The sequence below is a fragment of the Dipodomys merriami genome, unplaced genomic scaffold (genome assembly GCF_024711535.1).
Source record: "Dipodomys merriami isolate MVZ:Mamm:240054 unplaced genomic scaffold, mDipMer1.0.p SCAF_9, whole genome shotgun sequence".
NCBI lineage: Eukaryota > Metazoa > Chordata > Mammalia > Rodentia > Heteromyidae > Dipodomys > Dipodomys merriami.
The window spans coordinates 23,722,774-23,744,016 of NW_027206512.1; the positions used below are offsets into that span (position 1 = coordinate 23,722,774).

At 36.7% G+C, this 21,243-nt stretch overlaps 1 protein-coding gene across 3 annotated transcripts in view; it reads right to left on the minus strand.

The window, feature by feature from the left end:
• Positions 1-7,217: 7,217 nt before the first annotated feature.
• Positions 7,218-21,243, minus strand: part of Slc4a4 (solute carrier family 4 member 4) — a 366,043-nt gene continuing 352,017 nt past the window's right edge. For all 3 annotated transcript variants that reach the window (XM_070012959.1, XM_070012960.1, XM_070012961.1), the window contains exons 22-26: positions 19,543-19,716; positions 16,262-16,423; positions 11,635-11,731; positions 8,455-8,534; positions 7,218-7,364 (exon numbers count right to left, since the gene is read on the minus strand). In XM_070012959.1, coding sequence (XP_069869060.1) covers positions 8,491-8,534; positions 11,635-11,731; positions 16,262-16,423; positions 19,543-19,716 — 477 coding nt within the window. In that variant the 3' untranslated portion in view covers positions 7,218-7,364; positions 8,455-8,490. The remainder of the gene's footprint in view (positions 7,365-8,454; positions 8,535-11,634; positions 11,732-16,261; positions 16,424-19,542; positions 19,717-21,243) is intronic.

Consider the following 21,243-nt stretch of genomic DNA (forward strand, 5'->3'; position numbering starts at 1 on the left):
GTGAAAGCAGGGCTTATACCCTGGGGGACGGACATACAAAGCAACAAAGAAATCATAAATATGTTGGAAACAATCGCAAGAAAGAAAAAAAAAAACATTTCAATCCTTATCTTGGTGTTCATTTAGCCTAACATCAACTTGTCTGACAGTTTCTGTTTGTCTCAGACATACACTAGTTATTGCAAATAAGGGAAGCCATGGGACCTAAATTATTTTATAGAAATCCCTAAAGCAGCAGTGTTGGAAAAAGTGCTTGGTAACAGCCGATTAGGTGTTCAGGTTAAATATCATTATCATGGAAGTGGGCTCATGATCTGAGTAGTGAATTTGTTAGACGCATCCATCCCTGATGGCCCTTCAGCTTTGCCGGGTGTTACAATGAAGCACAAGTGACTCACTCCTGTAATCCTAGCTACCCAGGAGGCTGAGATCTGACGATCACAGTTCAAAGCCAGCCCAGACAGGAAAGTTTGTGAAACTCTTATCTTCAATTAACCACCAGAAAACCAGAAGTAGTGCTGTGGCTCAAGTGATACAGCACTAGTCTTGGGCTGAAGAGCTTAGGGATAGTGCTCAGGCCCAGAATTCAATCCCCATGATCGACCAAAAAAAAAAAAAAAGTATTTTGTTATATAGTTTGAGGATATGTATCATGACATCAAAATATACTTTTTTCTCTAATCACAGCATATAATCCAGCTTTAACCTTTAGAATGTTGATCCTTTAAAAACAGTTCATGCAAGTCACTAATCCTCTAATTCATAGTTACTTGCTGGTCTGTCCAAAGCCAGCAATTGTGTCTGCTGGTTGAGTAATAAATGAAGCTTTATAACTACTAATGTTCAACTCATGCATACCCTGACAGTTCTACCACAAATCTCAATGTTTAAAATATCCTGACTAAACTAAATTTTTACCAGGTGAGCCAGAGATACAAGGTCAGGTTAAACAAAGTTAAGAAGAAAAACAAGACGACAAAAGCATTCTTAATAGTTGACAATCCTTGTTTTCAAAATGGCATGTATCGCAATGCTTTTTTGCTTTTCAGTATCTATTCTTCCAACCCATCATCTGAACTCCAGTTCTTCAACAGAGAAACCAGAATCCAGGTGGTGACAGTCTTTCCAACAACAAAATCTAATGCAAGAATATACTAGTACAATGTCTTAAAAGTTGTGGAGGAAAATTATTTTAAGTGTGAAATTCTATAACCAATTAATCTATGAGAAAAGATACACAGAAGAATAAAATATTTCAAAATCTTTGTACTCAAAATAGTTCATTCTCCACTTACCAGTTCTCAGGAAATCATGCATAAATAATAACTCAGTGTGAGTGATTTCACTGAGCCAAAGGATTTAGCACTCAGAGGATATCTAAGTCAACCTGTTGAAAACTAAAGCCCAGAATCATAGCTGTACCTAGGCATAAAGAAAAACCAATCAAAACTAAAGTGAAGGAGACTGAATAGTAGGAAAAGATATAGAAAAAGCACCCTATGGAGTAAAATGATTGCAAACTTGAAAATCTGCATAACTGATAAAGATTCCAAATCACCATTCTGACATGATTTGTAATAGTTTTACTTTTCAGAACTCTAGTAAATGTATCGATATAAAATTAGTACATTTTTATCTATAAAATTGGCTTTAGCATTCTGACCTCTGTACTTAATAATCTGGTTCTTACATTCTTGATCTTTCTCTAGTCTTTTAATATAGTGTCTCGTCCTACTAGGTGTAAACAATGTTTGCTAGCACTGTTTTCCTACTGGTAGATTTCTGTATTGCTTCTTGCTTTCGTGGTCTGAAAAATGGACAAATCACAAGTATGTTGACAGTTTGAATAAAAATTTAGTACAAGTAGATTCTGAATAAGGATTTGCACTGTTTGCCCAGAACTGTGGTGTCCAAACTGTTAAGCCTGGATCTGGAGGTGGATGGAGTGGTTGCCCAGAGGGTTCTGTGTTTTCCTTTCTAGTTCTCAGGGAGGTCAGGTTGTATAATGTGAAAACTGTCAGAGTCAAAATGGAATCATTCATGTCAACTCTAACCCAATACCTAAACAAATCAGAGAGGCTATGCAGGATGCAACTGCCTGAGAGTAACAAGGTGTACAACTGTGCAAAAGTGTTAATGAAATCTTATTTAAAAAAATATTTCTGCAAGTATGCCTGCCCACAACTGTCTGTTCTACTACACTGGCAGTACCTTGTTACCAAATCTCATGACAAAGGTTTATTTCAAAACATCTCAACTCATCATTTTGCCTCTAGAAGCCTCCCCATCAACTATTTTATTCTTTTTTATTTTTATTGTGAAAATACTGTACAGAGGGGTTACAACACATGAACAAGGTAATGAGTACATTTCTTATCAAGCATTGTTGCCTCCTTCTTTCCATCAACTATTTTAAAATGTATTCATAACATACTATGGCACAAATATTCCCATCTCAATCCTATACTGCTTACAAATAAATACTATTATTCTTCAGAGAATCTCTCCATGTGTTGTTTAGACTGACACTAATGCACTAAATATAATTTCATCTTACTTTGTTTCTAATACACAGTTCTACTGAAGTTCTTTATGAGTGAAGAACAAAGACCACGTTTCTTATATTATAATCTGTTCTGGGTGTGGCTTTTGCCGCTCCCTCAGCTCAGTGATAAAATCCAAATCCCATTCTGTACCCCACAGTGACCACCACACCTAGATGCTCAGAAATATTCTCTCTTTATTGTTTCCACATTGAAAGATGGTGCTAGCTCATGTTCCTGTTTCATTATTTTTGTTTTCCCTATGAAAATTCTTACTGCCTCCAATGATTATTTTCACCCCTTCTACAATTTGCTTTACCTACTAACATAACTAGGGCTGAACTGGAGTTTCCTAGACAATGTTTTTTTTTTTAAATACAGGTACCATTAATTAACTGATTTATTTAAAGCCATCAGAAATCCTTATATAGGACAAATCAAAGCAACTGTTTTTCTAGAGAATTTTAAATATTATATGAAAGCTTGTGTAGGCTGAGAAAAAAGATGTACAATGTATTTTCTGGAAGTCATTTCTGCATGGAAAACCACTGTGGAATTTTATTTTGAGTAATAAATTATTTTTAAATGAGTGCTTAAGCTGAACTCTATTTTTCTTAGATGGATGTATGTTTTCTACTTTGAGCTGTTGTATGACAAGGATTCATGAGCCCTTAATAAGTAATTCTAAAACCCTTTTGTATAACTTGGGCATTTATTTTATCCTCCTGCTGAAAGAAATTAAAGAAATAAAGTTTGGGGACAGAAGCAGGCTTACTCATCTCTGCAGGACCCAAAGAAACAAACTAATAGTCATTCAATGATTAAATGTTTGAACAAGAAGCACTTGACACTCATAAATGCATAAAGTTACTTTATTTTAAGTATACATTTAATTTTGAAAAATATAAATGCTAAAATATCTCATCTTCTTCATCTCTTAATTCCATAAAAGTCACAATAGAAAGCTTCATAAAACTGTAAAATACTATGTTATAGGAATTTTAGGTTTTATATTGGAAAAAATTATTAGTAATATATTGAAATGTTTTCTGTTCTTTATCATTTTGTTCCACCATGTTGATCTACTTCATTTAAAATAAAAAGAGGCATCATTTCTCCAAAGTTAATAAAGACTTAAGAGAATAAAAATAAGAATATCTGAAAGTGCATATTGATTCTGAAAAGTAATGTGCACGATATGTACCCGCCATGAAAATGGCTAAGAAGAGGCAACTATTCTTCTTTTCACATTGTAGGACTGGGACAAAGTGACTTCTGGCTCTAAAAGTTTCACTGGGTGACTTTAGCCCTGAGTTGCAATATTTGCCTAAAGTAAGAATTCAGGAATTTTGCTTATACGCATAGAACACAATGAAATGAACTGAGCCAAGAGAGAATATATAACCAAATCTCTGGTTTTAAAACACAACTGAGCATCAACTATGAAAGTTTTTCTTTCTTTTGCTTTTTTCTCCCCAGGTTGTCAGAAAGCTCAATAAAATCAGCATCTGAAAATTCCCTTCAGAAAATGAGCTGAATGACTGCACCAATCCTCTTGGAGCCCCTGGGCTTCATGTTTGTGCTGTGAGGGCGGACAGGGAAGATCATGAAGAAAATCTCAGGTTTCTGCACCAAAATCATGAAGTGGTATGGAAAGGATTGAAGTAAGCTTTGTCCCATCCCTGAACAATGTCAACCTCTGTAATACAAATCAAATGGTTTTGATTTTTTTTTTAAAGATAGTCAGCAGTCAATACATTTCAAGTACTTTAACACAGTTACAAAAAAAAAAAGGAAGAAGAACCAAAAAACACGGAAGACAATCATTTTCTATATTAAACACCAAAATAGAGAGCTGACAAGAGATTACTCTGTGTGTGTTGTTGCCTGTGCATAAAATACACACCAACTGGATTACTGATGGCAGGTCATTGCTTTGTCTCCTGTTCTTTCCAGTGAGGGCTGATGAAATGGTTGGTATTCCTGTTTCTCAAGTCACTAAGTCCCCTCCCTAGACCTTCTCTCAACCTTGGCTGGAGGAAAAGGCAAGGAAAATGCTATTCTACTGCACACGAAACAATGAGGACCCAAATTATCTGTTTGTTGCACACAGTAAAGAGTGTCGTTTCTCAAGGCAAAGGGCACCTCCAGGAGTTTTCCTCTGGAATGCAGAACCAGAGGCATTCATGCTCCATTGATAGGCAGACCAGCTGTCATCCTTTCCATTCTAATACTCTGTATAGTCAGGAGACTCCTGGTTAAAAACTCTGCATGCCCTTCAAGAAACCTGAAACTCAGAACTCCAACTTCCCATCAGGAAGAAAAGAAAGAAATACTTTGTAAAACAAAACTAAACAAAAGTTATGCTGGGTGTGTCCAGGGTTCATGCCTGTTATCCTAGCTTCTCAAGAGGCTGAGATCTTAGGATCTTGGTTTGAAGCCAGCCATGGCAGAAAACTCTGTGAGATTTTATCTCCAATTAACCATGAGAAAGCTAGAAGTAGAGCTATGGCTCAAGTAGTAGTGTCAGCCTTGAGTGAAAAAGGTAAGGGATCATGCCCAGGCCCTGAGTTCAAGCTCCCATACACACACACACACACACACGCGCACGCACACACACACACACACACACACACACACACACACACCACATGCACACACGCACAATACTGTAGTATTCATGTCTAGTTTACAAAACCATCTAGAAACAAAACCCTCCAAAGTCTATTTAGTTCTTCTCAGTGGCTCCATGTAGACCTTAGATTTTTCTTGTTAGTATGGGAGCTACTTCTGTTCCTCAGTAATGAAATGCTTGGATACTAATTGTTCCTTGTAGCAAATGTAAGGTACTATTTTGTGTGTTGACATCACCAATACCAAACTCTTCCCAGTTACAGAATACAGATTAGAAGTGGGAATGTAGGTAGCTTTTACCTTGTCTCAAGGATTGAGGTGATGAGTTTAAGTGCTTCAGTTCTCTGAAGGGAATGGAGAGAACCTTTAATGTCCAAAATTTGATTCATGATTAGAAAAAACAACATTTAGAGCTTTTGTAAAAGTGAACTAAAGTAGCCAGGCACTGGTGGCTCATGCCTGTAATCCTAGTTACTCAGAAAACTGAGATCTGAGGTTTGTTGTTTGAAGACAGCCTGGGCAGGAAAGTTCTTAAGATTCTTATTAACCAGCAAAAAGCTGGAAGTGGACCTGTGGCTCAAGTGGTAAAGCAACAGTCTTGGGCATAAATGCCAAGGGACAGTTCTCAGTTCCTGAGTTCAGGTTACAGAACTGACTACAAAAAAAAAAAAAGAAAAAGAAAAGAAAGAAAAAATGTGCCTTTAACTGATATCTGAGTAATAAAATATCTTTACACTTCTTTAATAGTAATTTTCTTGAACTCTCTGGTGGAATTTTCAATTTTTCCTATACGGTTTGGGTTTTCTGAGAACTGACGTAAGGAATTGAAAACTTGGCCCTTTGTCATTTTTTCTTACTTTTTGCACATATGTGCATCAGACACACACAGAGCACACACACAGACACACAAAAATATCAAAATGAAAAAAAAAAGCCTAACAATACTGCATAGGACACTGACAGGATAATACAACCAGCATCTGTGCCTGGATATGATCAATCATCATCACAAATTAGTTACTTCAACTGTCAAAGAATTTCCTCTTCTCCCTTAGTCTTCTTCAGAGAACAGTTAAAATTCTTTCAAAGAAAGGGGAAAATGGATGCTTAGAAACATGGTGTTTTTAAATCTGATATAGCCTTCTGGCTTACCCTAGAGAGTGGGTATGAGTATGTTGTGTGTGTTTTGTGTGTGTGTGTATGTAAAAATCACATTTATATACAATACCATTTTTACAGAAAGCCTGGCAGCTACAAATAAGAGGTAGAACTACTCAAAACTATGTTTCCTGCTGCAGGAAAAAATTCATTTTCTTTACAGTAATTAAAAAAAAGTTTAAAAAATTGACAAAAAATAAGTTGCAGGTTAGGCCTCATAATTTAAACAACAAAATCTAGGAAGAAAAATATTCTCCAATGTACTCAACAGATAAGTTCATTAAAGGGTTAAAAAAAGATGCATAGGAAAAGGGACATTCCAGCACTTGCTACAATGATGGCAATGGTTTCTCTATATGGGGTAAAAGTACCTTTAGTTTGTCTTCTTATATTAAGTCTAAGGTTAGGGCTGACAAGCAAGAGCAGGCTAGAAGAGCAGCATGGTTTCAGTCCTGGGGAGGTTGGCAAGGGAGAAGGAGCTTTGTCTAGAGTTCTGGGTTTGTTCTACCAGACAAAGACAAGCCAGTGGGCATAGCTCCAAAGCTAAAGTTTTAAGTTCCTTCAATATTTTAATAAAAGCTGTTTAAAAAATCCTTAATACTTTTGACCTCTGCTTAATAAAAGAAAAAAAGCCCCACAGGATCTGTGCGTGTCTTAAGTGACAGAAGAATTTGGTTGTCAGAGAATCTATCTGAACGCTTAAGAATGTGAGGGACTTCCGCAGATGCTGTTTATAAGGAACAGAGCACAATGGTCTTGATTTTACCTATGCAAGAGAGAAGCAGAAAGACTTCTAGATTTGGCCAGTGACCAAAACCTAAAACAAAACAAAAATGAAAAAGAAACAACCTCTGGACAAAATGAAAATGAAAACAAAAAACATTCACAACAAAACTTGTCAGTTTTAAAGAAAGACAAACAGGTTACAATGTAGTTTCTGTTCCCTTGCTCCTCCAGAAGTAATCATTGTCTTCAGGCTCAAGTTCTATTCTAATTTGAGGCACAACTTTTACTGGAGTTCTAGGAGGACTAGAGGAAAAGAAAAAAAGAAAAAGAAAATAAATAGTAAATCCAGTTTTATTTATCATCTTTCAAATGCTTATACACTGTACAGAATTCAAATGTGTCTAACTTTGGATACTCATCCCTTCCTTGTGTTAAAAACAAGATGTATTAAATTTGATCAAGGTGCTAGCAGAGTCAAGAAACTCAAGTAAAGCCAGGTGCCAGTGATTCATACCTAGCTCACACCTGTTAGCCTAGCTACTCTGGAAGCTGAGCCCTAAAGATCAAGGTTCAAAGCCAGCATGGGAAGGAAAGTCCATGAGACTCTTTAATTATTCACCAGACACCCCAAATTGGAGGTATGGCTCAAGTTATAGAGGGTAAGCCTTGAGCAGAAAAAGCCAAGAGACATCACCCACATCCTGATTTGCTAGTGCTAGCACACACAAAATAAGTTGAAATTTCATACCTTGACTTTAAGAAATAATAGCAAGACAAAAAAAGGGACAAGCAGACTGGTAATATTATTGGTAATTAAAAAACCAAAAGACTGACATGTTAACAACATTTGGAGATTTCAGTCTTTGGAAACCCTAGAACGATCTGTCGTCTTGAGAGCTTGCAAGGGGAAGAAAATGCCTGGATGAAAAATTACAGGAAAGAAGGGATGGGAAGGGGAAACAAAGAGGAGTCAACAATGCTTGATAAGAAATGTACTTGTTATCTTGCCCATGTAATTGTAACTCCTCTGTACAGTATTCTCACAATAAAAATAAATAAATAAATAAATAAATAAATAAATAAATAAATTACAAGTGGGGGGGGGAAATTCCAGGAAAAGCCCTGTTATCCTTAAATCAGGCATGATGCTGAAATGATAACCACTCATTTTGATTCTGGGCTTTAACTTGATGAAGTTGAGTATTTCTAAGAGTAAGCAGGTCTCTGAGAATGTTTTCTAAAAGCAAAGGCTGGTGTGATTATTGGGTAATTTATTTAAGATAAATCCTAGAGAGGACAAAGAACAAGGAGTTCTGCCAATCTTCTACCCTTGGACTGCATTTTCATGAGACAATCATTCCACAGAGCAAGGGGAAAGTAGCTTCTCCTTTACCTTGGCATACCGAGTGACTGAAGGAAAGGAATTTTATCAGCATGATGTGTGGCGTTCAAGGAATGTTGATGCTCTTTCTCCTGAAAGAAAGCAAAGCTGAGAATCAAAAAATAGATTTAAAGTAGAATTTAAAGAAACAATCTTCACAGAATTGAGGAAACTTTTACAACTGGAGAGTAAGAAATATGAGTCAGGCAACTTAGCTGTTGTTTCTAAGTGTAAGCAGTGGATGACCTATCATTTATTTATATTTTTAATTTTTTAAATTTTATTTTATTTTAAGGATCCTGTACAGAGGGGTTACAGTTACATGAGTAAGGCAATGAATACATTTCTTATCAAGCATTGTTACCCCCTCCTTTGTTGTTCTCCCACTATCCCTTTATCTCCTCCTTTCTTGTTCCCTGGAATGGAACACTACCTACTATCCTCTATCATTCTAGTGAGAGGGTGAAAGAATTATGTCCTCCAGCATGAGCAACATTTTAACGTCTAATGGCTCTTCCATTTCTTTCCAAGTTCCATCTTTAGCTATTATTCAAGAGAAAAAAAAATGGAAGTACTGGTCAGTCACACCTGTCACTCTAGCTACTCAGGAAGCTAAGATCTGAGTATCTCAGTTTGAAGCAAGCCCTGGCAAGAAAGCCCAGGAGACCCTTATCGACAATTAACCAACAAAAAGTTGGAAGTAGAGGTGTGACCCAAGTGGTAGAGCAAAAGCCTTGAGCAAAAAAGCTAAAGGACAGCTCTCGGGCCCTGAGATCAAGCCCCAGTTCTGGCAGAGGAAGGTGAAGAGGAGGAAAAAAATACTGAGTTCTATTTTGATTGAATTTGCTCATTATTTATGGACTATGACATATTGGTAGAAAAACATTCAGTCAAAATGATCACACACATTTGCTTAAGTAAACTAATAGCATATCAACTTTTAATTTATACTGTTAGAGGGATTTGGGGCGATTTAAAAAAATGGCACATCAACTTTTATCACAAGTCTCAAATGAGGCAGGTGATTTTTGAAAAGTAGCCTTTACACTGTACTTAGAAGGTGCTGTGTCAGATTATTTTATCCACAGAAGACATACAAGCTGAGCATGTACACCACAGCTCCTGTCATTCGTTCTCTAGAGATAAAAGATGAAGTTAGAACTTAGTTAGGGAACTTCAAATCAAAATAGAATTCTAGCCAGATATTGGTAGCCCATACCTATAATCCTAGTTACTCAGGAGGCTAAGATCTGAGGATCTCAGTTTGAGGCAAACCCTGGCAGAAAAGTATGAGACTCTGTCTCCAATGAACCAGCAAAACAGTTCAACTAGAGGTGTGGTTCAAGCGGTAGAGCACCAGTGATAAGCTAAGTGGCTAAAATGCAGTGTGAAGCTGAGTTCAAAACACACACCAACACACACACACACACACACACACACACACACAAATAAATAAACTGCTAACCAAGTCCCATTGATAAAAATGTACCAATTACAGTTATAATTTAGAGTTACATGCTGTACTACAGATGTAAGGCTGCTTTGATTCTTTATTCTTCAAACCTGTGATGCTAGACAGCATCCAAGTGGCTTCCCAATGACTCTCCTGGAATTTATGTTCTCGTGTAATTTCTTCCTATACTTCAACAAAGATGTTCTCCACAACCAATACAAGATGGCAGACATGGCAGAAGTGACCGTCTACTACTTCTGAGACTTGATTATAGAAGACTGATGTTTCTGTTTTGTTTTCTATCTCTTTTATTACTGGCTCTGGGTGAAGCCATGTCATAGACAGTCCTGTGGACATGTCCAGTGTGACATGGGCCTTGTGACAATTTGGAAGCAGATTCAAAACTCCAATCAAGTCAGAAGAAACTTAGTCCTAGCTGACAGCCTGATTCATAGTCTTAGGATAAGTGACCTGGAGCTACAATTGCCACTTCAGTTGCTCCTAAATTTTTGAATGTCAAAACCATTTGTTTAAGCTGCTAAATTTTGTGGTAGCTGGTTATTTGGCAAATGATAACTAATATATTCCTCCAGATTTTATCTTCATTCATTTCAACCTTTTCTTGGGATATTAACATATTTTTTGGTGTTTGGTTCTCGTTTTTGAATTCAGGGAATGGATGCTGTTCCTGAGTTTTTGCCACTCAAGGCTAGTGCTCTACCACTTGAACCACAGCTCCATTTGTGGCGTTTTGGTGGTTAATTGGGAGATAAGAGACTCATGGACTCTCCTACTGGGACTAGCTTTGAACTTTGATCCTCAGATCAGCCTCCTGAATAGCTAGAATTAAATGTGTGAGCTACCAGTGCCCAGCAGGATGCTAACTTCTTACTGATGTTCAAGTGGCACTGCCAACTAGACAAAAAACATCTCAACTGTGTCTGTTCCTATAATAGATGAATGTAATTTAGAGTGCATTTGGAGCTAGAATATATTTTCTTCAAATGAGAACTCAGAATGGAAAATGCTTTGAAGGCAATTTTTAATTGCTATTGGAAAGCTTGAGCTATTTACAAAAGTTACTAGAGTAGCCTGTTAACTCAATTACAAAAGAAAAAAATGACATGTCATAAACTATTACACTGGAGCCACCAGGCTATTCCCCAGCAAGACCAATGCAATTACACTGGTGATTTTGAAACAGAAGAGAAATAAAGACATTAAGAAGAAAAAAAATACATTTGTGTTATACCTAGAATTGCGCTAGTAAGTCATGACTGCCAATTTAATTGGAAATATTCAAAATTGTGAATATTAACCATTGATTAAATGATCACTGAAAAACCCATGATGCAATTTCTCTTTTGAAATGAATTGGTCATTGATTGAAACCTAAGGAACACAAACAATGACAGTGATGTAGTTCTATAAGCTGTAGTTCTGGACACTGGTATGGGGGAGAATATCAATTAAAAACATGCTTACAGGTTTAGCAATTGAAAAAAACAAACAACTGTGATGACTTGAGAAGAGAAAGGACCACCAAAGGTTATGGATAAAATGAAGACATGAACAATAAAGCTTAGGAGTAGAAAAAATAAAGTTATATCAGAATTAAATATAAATATTTTACATGGGGGAGAAAAAAAGAGAAAACTAAAGTGGAGCAATGGGAAGATAAGAGTTAGATATTTTCTCTGCAGGTTAAAGCATGCATGCAAGAGGTTAGTTCTACTCACTGTCGGAAGGTTTGATATCGCTTAGGAAAGGTTGCTGTTCCATGATGTCCATTGGGATTTTAATACTGGGAACCTTTTCTGAGTATGGGCAGTCAGACTGTGAAAGAAATGTATAACTGTTTTTAGAATGCTTTGGTTACTCATTGCTTCCTACAATTCTATATTCTGCATATTATCATTTACATAGGTCTAGGTGAGAACACCTATTACCAGTTTGCTAACTTTTCAAACACTTCTTCACATTTGTTCTCTTTTCTTCTGCATGAATGGGAACTGAGTGTGTTTAAAGGAGAACCCACATCAAGGAGATTGCTATTACTTCCTTATAAAGCATTTTACAAGATCCCAACCTGCAAACAAGGGTTATTGTATATGTGAGGCAAATTACCTCACTGTGCAAACAGATTAAATCTAGGAATTTTCCCAAACTATAATATCGTCTTAAAGCTCTTGTTTCTTTATGTTCTTCAAGTCTATCTCTAGGAAAAACATGACCCATTTTTTTCCTTCTAAAACAAGTAGACTATTTTAACATCCATTATAATGAGCTGTCTACAGACCCTTAGTTTTCCCTTCCTTACTTTAATACTCTATTTCAGATTTTATTTTGCAATGAAGAGTCCACTTCAATTTACTTGTACCAAAGATGTTTGAAAATATAAAACCAAAGAAATCCAAGAAAATAAATCCAATAGGAAGTGTCATGGCCAGATAAACAGAGAATAATAACTGGATTAAAAATGATAAAACCAGGCAGCTGATCATGGAGTTACTTAAAGAACAGCTCACTTAATTCAATTTGTCACAGCTTTCCACAGGACCAATACTTAGCATAGTGAATCCAGTTGTCTCCAGGGAGACAATTTTTAATTGAAAGTTGGAAAGAGAACTAGAGGGTTAAGAGTGTAGGTCAGGGATAAAGTACATGCAGCACAGCTTGCACCAAGCCCTGGGTTCAATCCTCAGTGCCACAAAAAGAAAAGATCAAGTAAAAAGAACACTAGGGTAAAAAAAACCCTAAGTTTTGACATTGAAAATTCCTTCACAATGAATTTAAGAGAATAATAACCTCTTGGAGAACTAAGACACTGCATTTAAACTAGTAAAACAAAAACAAATAATTAAGATGCCACGTGTACTTTCCTTCATGGCAATATTAAGAGTAAGTCTTACTTCAAATGTTCCCTGAAATATGTTCTTAGAAATGGACAAGCTGGCAACTGACTTTTAATCACAGCCTACCAAGAAGGTTCAAAATGGTTGTAAGGGAGGAGCCAGGCATTGGTGGCTCATGCCTATTATAAGCCTGGATACTTAGAAGGCTGAGATGTGAGGATGGCCATTTAGAAGCCATCCCAGGCAGAAAAGTCCATTAGACTCTTATCTCCAATGAACCACCAAAAAGTTGGTAGTGGAGATGTGGCTCAAGGGACAGAGCTCCAGACTTGAGCAGAATAAGCTAAATGAGAGCACAGGCTCTGAGTTCAAATATCAATATCTGAAAAAAAAATGCAACAAAAAAGAAATTATGTAAATGGCCTAAAATGTTGACAAGTCATAATTTCTACAGCTTCTGTCCATAAATATTTGAGTTGCAAGCCTTAGGTTTTAGTATGGTCCCATATAACCATAGACCCCACACCATACTACTATCAGATTAAGTCTTAGAAGATCTACCTTCCAAGTGTAAAGTCCTGAAATAATGGGCGTACTACCCAGGGCTTACTGCACAGATATACTCTGTCTGGATGAATTCATTGTCAAGGAGCAAATGAATGTGTTTATTTGTTGTTTTGGTCCAGGTGTCATGGAGAGAAAAGTAAGAACAGCAGTAATATCACATACCTCTGTCAGGAAATCTATTGGGAATATAGGGTTCAAAATGGTCAATATTCACAAAGCAACAGCAATATTTTGATAAAATATGATTTGCTGAAATTCCTGCTACAAATTGTAAAACATTTCTAGAGCTCATTTAAGCCAGTTTTTTGGTCACTGGAAAGCAATGGGCTTTACCACTTACAGTTAGGTAACTTTAGACAAACTTAGGTAAGTGTCACATCATAATATACTATATATATATATATATAGAGAGAGAGAGAGTATATATATATACACTATTTAATATATTATATATAGTATATTATGATGTGTGTTATATATATATACATATATAGAAAACTTTGTCAATAGCAGTGTATACATGGTAGAGAAAACTTATGATGTACGTTGTATATATATATACATATATAGAAAACTGTCAATAGCAGTGTATACATGGTGGAGAAAACTGTGCAAACCATACTATGCTAGATACTTCCAACAATTTGCATTTCTCAAAATAAGCTTTAGCTAGTGTTCAATATTCTGAGAGCCATTTAATGAAGAGACCAACGGCTGAGAGACCAACTCTTCCATGGAGAAATGATGGCCTATAATATATAGCAGACAATATTATTCTGTCTAGGGCTGGGAAGGTGGCTCAGTGGTAGAGTGCTTGCCTTGCATGCCTGAGGCCCTGGGTTCGATTCCTCAGCACCACATAAGCAAAATGAAAAAAGCTGGAAGTGGTGCTGTGGCTCAAGTGGTAGAGCGCTAGCCTTGAGTTGAAGAGCTGAGGGACAGTGCCCAGGCCCAGAGTTCAGGCCCCACGACCGGACCCCCCAAAAATATTATTCTGTCTATATTACACCTCTGAAATAAAATTATATTTAGAATTTGAAAAAAATTCCTCAAAGATGGTATTTTATTTTTTAATCCATTGTACTCATAAATTGCTATGTTAAATTGAAACACTTTTGTACAGCTACTTAAAGATAATTTAAAAAATTAAAGAAAGTTCCATAATATAGCTTTGTATACATTTTAAGTTTTGTGTTTATAGACATGCACTGAAGTAATTTTTACAAGTTCAAGATGAAATACTGCTTTGATCATCTAAATATTTCAGGCAACTCATTTTCATTGTCCTCAATGGTTCAGAGATTTAGTTCAATCTTTGATTTCTATTCAATGTGCAAGGGTATCATTCTTCTTAATGCCACATGTTAATCTCGGTTGCAGCTTAAATACATTCTCTCCTTTTATATCATCATTAGAAACAGAAAATCTATATACCTGCTCTCACTATAAAGATAGATGGTGACAGTCCTAAAAGCTCCCTCAGTCCCTTTTCTCCTTAGCTAAATGTGTCATGTATGTTTTGTCTTTTCTAGTGGATCAATTTATCCGAAATTCAATTCTGTCTGTTGTCTCCCTTCATTATGCCATGTCCAAGTTCTACAAAAAGAATATAATCAGACAGTCCAGTCAACTGGAAATAGGTAGCGAGGCTTGGATTAGAGTTGAACATCACTGTTTATGGCTATGCAATCTTACAAAAATTACTTAAATATATGTATCTAGGTGCCACATCATATACTGTATATCCATACAATTTTATTTGTCAATAACATCTGAGTGAAGTAGAAATTTTTAATTTTTGAAAAATTAAGAATGTTAGCATTTCTCAGTTGAAATGAGGACAAAAGTATACCCTTTATTTAAAGATCTGTTCTGATCATTCAGCAAAATGTATGCATAACTCAAGTTATCAAGTATAGAACAGACAATAAATGTTAACTATATCCCTATTTTAGAATGGGTAAACATACAAAAGTTGATTTGTGACACTATACTGTATAAAATCCAGAAAAAAAAATCACATGAAAAATAGCATTTTGGCAATTGTTTCAAAATGCTACTGGGATAAGTTTTGTGTGTGCATGTGTGTGTGTGTGTGTGTGTGTGTGTGTGTGTGTGTGTGTGTGTCTGTCTGTCTGTCTGTCTGTCTTTGTATATCTATGGCTTTATGTGTGCATGTGTGTGAATATGTGTGTGCAAGCTTTTGTCAAAGCAAGAGCAATCCCAGCTTTTCTTTTGCTTGGGATTCATTGCAGATCCCTGCCAGAGCATCTGTACTTCTACAACATGGTCTTCCAAAGAATAAAAATATCAATAATTTCATTTCTTAACTTAATCAGCTAGTTACAGAAGGACCATCTGGACTATGACACTGACCATATAATTAGGTAAAAAGACCCTAAACTCCAATTCCCTTTCCTTTTTTTTTTTTTGAAGACTTTTGGAAAGATAATTGCAAATCGTTTTAGTGTAAGTGCACTGCTAGTATAATATACCAGAGTAGGACTTCATTGAGAGCCTCTTTAAATAAACCTCCTGTGACATCCATCCATAGTAGACTTAAAATTGCAGAAAATTGAGTTACCAGTTGAAATATAAATCCTAGGATATCAATCATAAGCCAAATACATTTTATAGCATTAGTGATCTAGCTAACTTCCTTTCCATCAATGGGACTGGAGTTCTTTAAATGTGGGGTATTTCTTTTTAGAAGTCACGATGTCATTATTAATATATTAATGGTTACAGCAAGGCTTTAGAAAAAAGTGAGAAAAAAACAAGGTAAATTGGGGGGGAGGGGTGGGATGAGGGACACTGACACTAAGGCCAGATAAACGTTCTGAGAACTCAGCACTCTGTTGCACATCAGGTCTATTAAGTTCATTTTCTTTTCGACACTTTTGTCTTCAACTAGCTTACTTTGGAATTTTGGAAAGTTCCTTACATCATCATTATCGCTATCCAAACTTCCTTTCTTCTTTTTCTTTTTCTTCTCATCTTCCTTCTTTTTCTTGTCCTTTTCTGGAATGACGTCATCAAGGAAGCTGAGGTCATGCTGGGAAAAGAGGTAGTCCATACCCTTTCTGACAGCTACAAGAGCCAAAATCTGGAAGGGAAAAAATGGGAAGATGGTATTGGTATACTTTGGGGAGGAGAAGGGAAAAAAATGAAGTCGTTTAAATAGGGATACAGGCTGGACCCATTGCAACAATGAGATGTACAAAATGCTAGGTTGAAAAACGAACTTTACAGCTTTGGAGGGGGATGGGGTGGGGAGATGGGGGGAGTGTAGTTGTGGAGATGGGAGGGCAGGGATGGTAGGGGAAAAACAAAGGAGGGGGCAACAATGCTTGATAAGAAATGTACTTGTTGCCTTGCTTATGTAATTATAACCCCTCTGTACAGTATTTTCACAATAAAAAAACATTAAAAATGGGAAGATGGAATGAAAGTATGTCAAAGGAAGTTATACCAATTGCTGGGATTTCCCCAACTAAGCAGCAGAAAACCCATTTAGTACAAGGCTCAGGAGTGGGATTCTACCAAGCAGGCCATAATCATTTCTTCATAGAGAAAGCTGTCCCATAAAATTCTCAATTCAAACTCACTGTGTTTCACTGAGATGAATGATCCCATTAAATTAGAATTTTAATGTGAAAGGATGATTTTTCAAAATAATTTCCCCTTCCACATTAAGATTTTTAATAAAACAAAATTTACATGTCAAAACAGCTATGCATAATTTTAAATTATACAATTTAAAAATTTATATAAGTTTTTGGAAATCAAAGAGGTTCCTCAAAAGACTCCACATAGAGCTCCCTTATGACCCAGCAATCCCACTTTTGGGCTTTTACCCAAACGATCACAAACGAAGTCATATCAAAGCTACCAGCACAACCTTGTTTATCGCAGCATTATTTACCATAGCTAAGATATGGAACCAACCCAGATGCCCCTCAGTAGAAATGGATCAAGAAAAGGTGGTGTGTGTGTGTGTGTGTGTGTGTGTGTGTGTGTGTGTGTGTGTGTGTAAATGGAATTCTATGCCTCTGTCAGAAAGAATGACATTGCCTCATTTGTTAGGAAATGGAAAGACTTGGAAAAAATTATACTAAGTGAAGTAAGCCAGGCCCAAAGAAACATAGGTCCCATGGTTTCCCTTGTTTGCATGACCAGTGCATGTCTAGGACAAGCAGAGAAGGTCAAAGGCTATGTACATATATTTCAACTACTATTTCAACATGAACTAAATTACTTACCACGTACCTGATACCATTCTAAACTCTTAGGCAGTATGTAACCAGTTAAAGAAAGGATTCAAGGGGTGGTGGCTGTCCGTTTCCAACAGTCATATTCTTGGCCTCTCTATCTTTAGTCTATGGGTTTCTTTTGAAAAGCAATTCCGTTTCCCTTACTTTATCTCTGAAGATAATTAAAGATCTTTGCTCCACAGCAGAGATACAGGAGAGTTGTAGGAGTTCTGTGTCAAATTAAACATCTGTCTTTATCTACATCACACATATTCTATATGCCAGTTTCTTCAACTCCTAGAGGAATCAGTAATATCCACCCTGCTAACAGTACAAAACTTTTGTAACCAGATAAAAACTCTGATAAACTACAGGTACTTCACTAAGGTATTATTATTTGACACAATAAGTGGTTTACTAGATATATTTCAAATATATTATGGCCTACCTTCATTTATTCTGATTTTAGAAAAAATAGGTAGGTAGATAACACAATATAAATAAGTAAATGGGAGTCATTTCTCATGTTCACTGTGTTTTTTACAACAGATCTCTCTCACACACACACATACACACATATGTATTATATGATCAAATATTGTAGATTTAAGAGAGATCTCAAATAGTGTAATTCCTTAGAAAACTAATATCAAAGTTCAGAAAGATAAAACACCAGGAAGCTGGTACCGGAAAGGGATGGGGTGGAATCAAGGGAAAGAGCTAGAGGGATGAGAGCAAAAAGAGGGGGAAAATGCAGACAAGAATCCAATGTATAACATAAAAAGTTAAGAAGAGTGAGGGAAGGGGTGGGTAGGGGAGGGATGGGTAAGAATGTTGAAATAGGTGATATTGATCAAGATATTCTGTATTCATATACTGCTTTGTTAAATAGCAACTCCTTTGGACAATTATATCTTAAGAGATTTTTAAAAAATTAAAAAATTGGACTTAACAAATATGATATGAATATTTATTTTATCATTCTCTCTGTGTCTCTGGGAGATAAAACAATTACAAAGAACAAAGAAAGTTATAATTCTATTTAAGAGTAAGAGATGTACAGAGATTATTTCCAGAACTATAGGACAGATAGAACAGACTTGAGGGGAGTTTGTGCTTTGTGTCCTGTCTTAAGTGTATGTGTGCATTTTCTTACAAGAAATGTGGACTAATGGGAATGTATAAAACTTATTAGTGAGACCAAGCAGCTTTTATTTCTTTTTCCTTCATTCACTAGAGGCCTGGGGGTACAGATCATCATAGAGCACCTGTTGTAGCCAGCAAGAGTTCAAACCCTAGCACTGAGGGGAGAGGGGAGAAAGGACTGGAAACACTCTACTGCTCCAGCCACACCCCTAGCCCTTCTTCATTCACTTCTGATTTGAATGGAATGTTAGTTGCTTTCCCTTGTTTCTTATCACAGCATGGCAAGGCTACAGAGTCTAGTCTTAAACATGGCAAGACACTAGTCACAAGACCTTCAAAATCAAAGCTTCTCATTTCATTTCTTCTGATGAATCTGAGGATTTCTTACAAAATCCTCCAATAACTTCTGAAATTTGGACTAACATGTACTTTATTTTAATTTAGATTGCCCCAATGGTACAATATTTTTTAAATAATGTATACTGATATCAACAATGTATCTAAGCATTGTGCTATACACTTGAGCTTCACCGAGCATTCTTGGCGTACAACACAATGACAATATCACCCACATTTGACTCAAGAGTTAATGGTGGCTCGAGGAGATTCACTGACTACCACAAAGCCTGTATTTGAACTCAAGTGAGCAGGATTGTAAGTTCATCTAATTATCATAGGCACGGAAAGTTAATAATAACATCTTCAAGTGATGAGGTAAAAACTGAAAAACGTTGGAATCATACCTAAACGACTGAGGGCTTGCATCTCTCAATAACATATGAGAGCAATATAACCTCATGGATAGGTTAGTGAAAGAAAAGCTCACCATGACTGGAAAAATGATAGCAGCCACTGTTGACTTGAGGATCCAGAGCAGGGCCAGACATAACACCTGCAGGAAAGTGAACAGGTGGACTCGGCGCAGGGGCACATGACGCAGGTAGATAAAGTCAGGCTGATGCTTCAGAGGCATCAGAAGCAACTTCAGACGATCCATGAACTAGGTAGAAAAGGGGAAGAGACTCCAATTATATTACTTCAAACACTAATGCAAGTCATTTCCACTATGTCTGACTAACCGCTAAAAATTTATATTCTATAATTTAGGCAAACAGTGTCCCTTGCTACAAATTTATATTCTATAATTTAGGCAAACAGTGTCCCTTGCTACAAATTTATATTCTATAATTTAGGCAAACAGTGTCCCTTTCAATGGACAAAGTGATGCAAAGGAAGTACAGAAATTTAGTTTAGCTTAGACCACAGCACAAGTCCTTTAATTTTTGCTATTTTTTTCAGAAATGTGATACAGATACATGAGATATAGTGGTTACTCAAGACTGAGGTCACTTCACTTAATACAATTTTTTCCAAATCTTTCCATTTTCTGACAAATGGGGCAATGTCATTCTTTTTGATGGAGGCATAGAATTCCATTGTGTATATACACCACATTTTCTTGATCCATTCATCTACTGAGGGGCATCTGGGTTGGTTCCATACCTTAGCTATGGTAAATAATGCTGCAATAAACGTAGTTGTACTGGTAGCTTTAGTATGGTCTTGTTTATGATCATTCGGGTAAATGCCTGAAAGTGGGATTGCAGGGTCACAGGGGAGCTCTATGTGGAGTCTTTTTTTTTTTTTTTGGGTCCAGTCGTGGGGCCTGAACTCTGGGCCTGGGCACTGTCACTCAGCTCTTCAGCTCAAGGCTAGCGCTCTACCACTTGAGCCACAGTGCCACTTCTGGCTTTTTTCTTTTTGCTCATGTGGTGCTGAGGAATCGAACCCAGGGCCTCAGGCATGCAAGGCAAGCGCTCTACCACTAAGCCACCTTCCCAGCCCTATGTGGAGTCTTCTGAGGAACCTCTATACTACTTTCCAAAGTGGTTGAACAAGTGTACATTAAGTGAAGTAAGCCAGGCCCAAAGAAACATAGGTCCTAAGGCTTCCCTTATTTGCAATAACTAGTATATGTCTGAGACAAGCAAAAAAAGGTTAGATAAGTTAATGTTAGGTGAAATGAACCCCAAGATAAGGACTCAAGTGGTTTTTCTTTCTTGCTATTGTTTCTAACATATTTATAAGGTGATTTTTTGGTTGCTTTGTATGCCCCTTCCCCACAGTATAATGCTTGGTTTTACTGCATTTGATGTTGGTATAATTTGGGGTGGGGAAGGGAAAAAAACTAATTGTTTAAATAGGGATACAGGTGGATCCATTGCAACAATGAAATGTACAAGATGCTATGTCAAAAAAACAAACTTTACAACTTTGGTGAGGGGAGTGGAGATGGGAGGACAGGGATGGGAAGGGGAAACAAAGGAGGAGGCAACAATGCTTGATAGGAAATGTACTCATTACCTTGCTCATGTAATTGTAACCCCTCTGTATGGTATTTTCACAATAAAAAAACTTATTATTAAAAAAAGACTGAGGTCACAAACTGAGACATAAATTCTAGCTGTTCATTTCCTTGTTTCACTTTCTACCTCTCAGTCTCAGCAGAAAAGGGTTTTGTGCCTCT